At 38.7% G+C, this 6,364-nt stretch overlaps 1 protein-coding gene across 2 annotated transcripts; it reads left to right on the forward strand.

Annotated features, from left to right (window-relative positions):
• The first annotated feature begins 2,262 nt into the window (after nt 1–2,262).
• Nucleotides 2,263–4,241, forward strand: LOC121639421 (fibrinogen alpha chain). 2 transcript variants are annotated; one of them, XM_041984632.1, is made up of 4 exons: nt 2,263–2,615; nt 2,968–3,151; nt 3,452–3,597; nt 3,680–4,241. In XM_041984632.1, the coding sequence occupies exons 1-4, from the start codon at nt 2,562–2,564 to the stop codon at nt 4,028–4,030; spliced, it is 735 nt and encodes a 244-aa protein (XP_041840566.1). In that variant the 5' UTR covers nt 2,263–2,561; the 3' UTR covers nt 4,031–4,241. The 2 variants fall into 2 exon arrangements, with proteins under 2 accessions (XP_041840566.1, XP_041840565.1); XM_041984631.1 differs by lacking the exon at nt 2,263–2,615 and having other exon boundaries at nt 2,623–3,151.
• Nucleotides 4,242–6,364: the final 2,123 nt, after the last annotated feature.

The raw sequence follows: 6,364 nt of genomic DNA on the forward strand, positions 1-6,364 counted from the left end.
GATCTCCAACCCTGGTCCTCCAGGCACACTGTTCTGTAGGTTTTAGATGTTTCCCTCCTGCAACACACCTTATTCAAATTTAATTGCTCTCCAGTAGCTTAATGTCAAGCTCTGCACGAGTCTGTTAATGATCCATTAATTTGTGTCTGGTGTGTTGTAGTAGGAAAACTTCTTAAACCTGCAGGACAGCATGCCTCGAGAACCAGGGTTAGCTATCTAAGCTCGGCTGAATTGAGATCTGGTGACTGTGGCGTAAATTGGAGTACAGTGAACTCATTGTCATGTTTAAGAGAGCTGTTGGAGATCACTTGAGCTTAAGTAGCTCTTCAAGACATCTGCTCCACACAGGGCCTGCCTGAGCCTTTATGGGGCCATAATAGAATTTAATTAGCACTTTTTAATATGCGGTGGGATGTATGAGGTTGCTATACTGAATTTGTATTTGAAATGAATGAAAAACATCAGCAGACAAGACATTTAGAGTAAACAAGTTAACCAGTTTAATTAATTTTGTTTTTAAAACTTATGACAGAGCTACAAAAGTGTGTGAAAATGCAATCCACTTCCACTACTGAACAGTTTAAACTTGTCCATAACTTTTAATGTTCGTGAACCATGAAGTCATAAAACACATTAGAGACTGCAGCAAAATGCAGACGCTGTATGTGGAAAACTGTTCACCAGCACTCCTATTTCCAATGTTGCTTCAGTTCATTGAGGTTTATATGTACTTCTGCACAGAAATCCAGGTTGAGGTCTGGACATTGGCTGGATCATGTCAAAACCTTGGTTCTTTTCTTTTTTGATCTGCTGATGTGTTTGGGATCATCGTCCTGTTGCACCAGACGGTTTCAGCCAAGTTTTAGCTGTCAGACAGATGTCCTCACTTTGACTCTAGAATACTTTGGTACCCAGAAGACCTCAGCGTCCACTCATTGACTGTAAGGTGTCCAGGGCCTGTGGCTACAAATAAAGCCCAGACTATCATCCCTCCACTACTGTGTTTACCGGCTACTATAAGATGTTTGTGCTGATGTGCTGGATTTGTTTTTTATCCACTCCACTTTGGTCTGGTCTGACATTGTTTCAGAAGTCTTGTGTTTTGTTCAGATGCAGTTTTGCCAACTTACGCTGTGCTGCCATGTTTTTAAAAAGAGGATGCTTTCCCCTGCAACCCTTTCAAACTAGCTATGCTTTTTTAACTGGACTGTCATGAACTTTAACATTTAACGTGCTATCTGAGGCTTGGAGAGTCTGCGATGTACAGTACCAGTCAAACATTTGGACACACTTTCCCATTAGATTTAATGAGAAAACATGTCCAAACTTTTGACTGGTGCTGTAGCTCTTGGGGCCTTTTTTTTCCAGTTTCTCTGTCCATTGAAGTCTGAATTTGGACTGAACTTGCTTGGACGTCCACTCCCCGTAAGACTGGCATCTGTCTTTATTGTTTTCCACTTAACAATCTTCCGCTCTGTAAAATGATGGACTCCAAATAGTTTGGTCCTTTTAATCCTTCCCAGTTTGCTGGGCAGCAACAGGTGCTTCTCTGAAATCATTGATGATGTCTTTCCTCCTTGACATTGTGTTAACACACACCTCAACACTGGCACAGCTTTGCATGAAAGCAGTAAGGGTGACACGGTGTGTTATGTAACGGATAAACTCTAAGATTATATTTGCCAAATTTTACAACCTGGTAAGGACAAGATATTGTTTATAAGTTCAGAAACCTGATACAGCTCTGCACAAAAAGTGAATGAGTTCTTCCTTATGCACCAATCTTCTGTTTAGTTGTCTCAACTCAAACCAAGCAATCATACAGTTTCCGGAGCAGAGGGCTTACAGAGAAAAGAAGATAAAATGCACTAAAACAAGCTTCTTGTACACTCTAAGAATAGATTGGTTAGAAAAAGAACCAATTTAGTTGGTTAAGCCAATATTGGTTAGATTAGCCAATATATTGATCAGACACTGACCAACCCATTGGTTTTTGGGACAACCAATTTAACTGGTTAGCCAAACAACCGATGAAATTGGTAACCAACAGTACACTTCCCTAGCCCAATTGTTTGGCTGTAGTCAAGTCAAGTGTAGTCAAGTGTTTTGGTTCGCCCTTTCATCAATGTAGATTGGTTGAGACACACTACAATATTAGATTGTTTTAACCAAAAGATCGGTCGGACACATAACTACCAACCACATTGGTAAAATTCAATCAATTCTTTGGTTATATTGACCAATCTGTTTTTAGGATGTAGCATTCAGGGGAGTGTTGTAATGCTTTTTAAAGATTTTCCTGCTACCAGGTCCAAAGGAGTTGGACAACAAAAGCAAACATGCACTTTGAGCTGTCCAAAAGTCACTCAAATGATCCAAAACAAGCACAGGGAAGACAAACACATCCCTCAGTTTTAGTTGGATTTATCTTGTTTGATTTAGAGCTTAGTTGAAGGTAACCCATCCTTAGTCCTGTTTTTGTTTTCTCTACAGTGTGTGTGAGGCTCAACCAGCAGAAACCAGAATCCCATCGTTCCTCCAGTCGAGCCCTGTCTTATAGGATGCAGCAGTGTTCAGCAAAATCACACATCCCTTTGTGTTTAGATGACGACTGGGTAAGAAGTAGACAATATCACACAGAATTGGAGCCGCTCACTGGATTTATAACATGTCAGGATGGAAAAGGTTCCCTGTTGCACATGACATTACACTTATAGGCAACATTACATTCTGTTAATTATTCCTCTAAGATCATATAAAAGCAACTTATTTTAAAATTTCTTGTCTTTGTTTTATGCACAACTTTTTAAACAGTCACTAAAGGCACAGCATGTCTGACGTTTTAAATGCTGGATGTTGCCCCAGTGCCAGGAAGCTGAACAAAGTTTTTTTGTTTTTATTAGTGTTCTTCAGTCTTTAATGAACAAAGTTTGCAATCAGATTCAATCATTGTGTCGTTCTCCAAAGGTTTCTAAATGCCCTTCTGGCTGCAGGCTGCAAGGTCTGATCTCACAGATGGAGAGTGATGTGGAGAGAAAAGTGTGGACGATTTGTAAAATGGCCAAGATGTACGAAGATGTGGCCGAGAAGGCCATGTCAGTGATGACACACATCTACAACTCTAACCGGAGAGTCATTGTCAACAGATATAGTTAAGTTTTACGGGGGGAAAGGGTGTCTAGTTTTAGTTCCACCTGTAACCTTAGTAAACTTGATAAGTGTGTCACAAACCGTAGAAATAACAAATAACAAGTCTTCCTTGTAATCTAAGTTAGATTCATTCATCTCAATTATGAGACTAAAAACAAGTGTTGGATTTCCAGTCTCAGTCTTCCCATGGGAGAGTCATTTCTTCTTCACAACATGACTCATCACAGATGTTTGGGTGGATCTGGACTAAACATGTTCATAAAGATAATGCTGATTTATTAAAGTTCTATTTTATGTTTAGTGTCTGAGGTAAAGTTTGTGGAGCATGCAGAGGGACTGGCCAGGAACCTCACAGCACTACGGAAACGATCGGCCTCTTTGGAGCAGAAGATAAAGGAGCTGAGCAGCAACGTAAAGAAGCAGATAGAGAAGTTGTATCGAGCAGAGGTGAAGTTAAAATGTGCCACAGAATGATTCTTTCAAAACATTGCGGTTCTTACACCTTGAAGATGTGGTTTACTGTGTTTAGGTGGAAATCGACATGAAGCTGCGAAACTGCCGCGGGTCTTGCCGGTCGGTGCTGCCATTCAGCGTTGATCATCAAAGCTACCAGATGCTACAAGATGACATGGACTTTATGGAGAAAGCTCACAAGCAGAAAAGCAGGATCGATCCACCTCCTACAGACATCCCACAAATCAAGCTGCAGACTGTGAATGTTGGTCTGAAGCCGTCGGCAGAATATAAGACAATCCCAACAGTCCAGAGAGAACTGCTGACCCAGTTTGAGGACATTGGTCTGAACCAGTTAGTACTGGACGAGCTGAAGGAAGAGTCTGCCGACATGAATGCACTCAATGTAGAGATAGAGCTTGAGTGAGAACAAACTGAGGGTTGGTGTGAGATTTGACAAGAACTTTAATTTTTCAACTTGATAATTTTGACTAAAAGAAAAATTCAGACTAAACATATTTGTTCCATTTAAACAGAAACATTCAGGGTCAGATGGAATGTAGTTCGTTTGAGAAGTATTTGTAAACATGATATAGCAAAAAAGCTACTGTAGCTCTAAAATACAATTTGTTTAGTTATGACATTTAATTGCTTTTCATTCGTAATATTAATCAGGTGATTGAGAGGTCACTGAAGGAGGAAGACAGAAACATCTTTCCAGACCTGCATGGATCACCAGTATCATGACACCATTTTCAAGTAAATTTTAAAGTAGTTTCTTAATTATTCATCCTTTAAAAACATTGGCATTTGGCCACACATTTCTAGATTTTTTCCCTGTGCAAGTACAACTATGAATGTTATGTAAGACTATAAACCTGATGTTAGCAAGAAGCTACATAGCAGTGCTAATCTAGCTGTATGCTAGCACTAGATTAGTTTTAGGATATTTGGGGGAACCATGTCATGTGGTTAGTTAGTTTTCAGTGAGTGTATTTAGGGGCTACACATCAACTAAGTTAATCAAGATTTTCACATTGTAGTTGAAAATAACCTCTATAGATGCTTTTACCAGAGTAACTCACATTACTTAGCACTAAATAAGCTAGCGCCACATGACCCAGTTTAATTTAAGATTTAAGCAAAAGGTTAGTAAGGCTGCAAATTTTTATTTATTAATTCTTCTCATATGTACATATCTCAACCACAACTTTGATTTATTTAATGTCTTTTTTTGTGTGTGTGTGGCTTTTACTGCTTGTCCTTCACTCTCTCTGCTGTTGCACTAGAATTTCCTCTGCTATTTCTAGTTGATTTTAAAGTAGCTACAGCATGAAAATGTTGAAAAATATTATCATGTTACTATTTTTTTTTTCTAGGAAGATATAAGAATTAAGAAATGAGGGACTTTTTTTAAAGAGGAATGAAACAGATCAGGCCAAGCTGTAATGTTAGCAGCCCAAACTTCTCTCATTGTGGAGCTAGCCACACAGGTCATTGTGGTCAGACACAAGTAGGCCAGACCAGTAGGCCAGACCTGCTATGGGGGGTATACCTCATAAAATGCCACATATTGCACCCTAAAACAAACAACTTTCAAAAGCAGTCACAATTTTGGACACACTTTCCCACTAAATCCTTTAAAAAAAAAGTGTGTCCAAACTGTTACCTGGTGGTGTACCTTTCTATGGACCTTTATGGACATGTCAGAGAGAAGAACACAATCATTTCCTTTCTTTGTATGAGCCCCTTTAAAAAAGACTTGTGGATATGCAAAGACTTGTCTCATAAGGTTTTATTTGTTAATCACATGTTCTCAACCAGTCTATCAGGTGCACAATTATTAAGCACTGTGCTATTGGAGCAGTGTCTAAAATGGTCTATGTCTGGCTACTGTGTTCATATCGAATGCCTCATAGTGGGTGAGTGTACGAGTGGACGGTCCAAACACAGCCAAAATCTCCATGACCTGCCCTGTACTTGAGGTTGTATACTGAGTTGATATCCTTTATCAGATGTCAAATTGCAGCATAGCTTAAAGATAATGATGGTCAGTGTCTGATCAGGCCTCTGGAGGTGACCAGTCATAGTGGAGGTTGAAGCGTGGCTTATGTAATGTTTGACAGGAAATCCGTAAATATGCAGAAGCAAAAGGCATCATTGTGCAGGTGGTTTCATGGGAACTTCAAGAAACTTTTTAAACATTTGATTTTACTTGTGCTAAATTTCTCAAGTTATTATACACACCGTGAATATACACTACCATTCAAAAGTTTGGGGTCACTTTGCCATGGGATTCAATAGGGAAGTGACCCTAAACTTTTAAACGGTAGTGTATTGACACTTACAAATCATGAAAAAAATGTTATATATCTGGAAATCATTATGAAATTTAATTACAAACTAATGTATTAATTCTCCAATAGAAAATCTGATATTGTAACTGTTTTATTTTACATTGGTTTCTTTTTTGTAATTAGGAGTCAATATTGGTCTTGATAATCATAATTTAAGTTCTGCAGGCTTATGCTGTTTCACCAGTCATCATTACAGTGAACCTGAAGAAGTCGCTCCCTCAACACACTCCATTGTTTTCTCACTGCACTGTTATTTATTGTTAATATGTTTACTTTCAGTCTTGAATACAGCAGTTTTGTCTGAAAGTGTTTCCTTTTAAAAACTTGCTTCTACTCAAACTACATTTTGCATCAGAACCATAGATACAATAAATAAATAAACCGATATACACGACTCAACAAAA

The sequence above is a fragment of the Melanotaenia boesemani genome, chromosome 5, assembly GCF_017639745.1.
Source record: "Melanotaenia boesemani isolate fMelBoe1 chromosome 5, fMelBoe1.pri, whole genome shotgun sequence".
Lineage (NCBI taxonomy): Eukaryota > Metazoa > Chordata > Actinopteri > Atheriniformes > Melanotaeniidae > Melanotaenia > Melanotaenia boesemani.

What these genes read in the sequence shown, in the direction of transcription:
- LOC121639421 (XM_041984631.1), top strand. Translation starts at nt 2,854, where the DNA reads ATGTTGCCCCAGTGCCAGGAAGCTGAACAAAGTTTTTTTGTTTTTATT. An exon ending in AGTCATTGTCAACAGATATA is followed by an intron (nt 3,152 to 3,451) that starts GTTAAGTTTTAC and finishes TTTTATGTTTAG; the next exon opens with TGTCTGAGGTAAAGTTTGTG. An exon ending in AGAAGTTGTATCGAGCAGAG is followed by an intron (nt 3,598 to 3,679) that starts GTGAAGTTAAAA and finishes TACTGTGTTTAG; the next exon opens with GTGGAAATCGACATGAAGCT.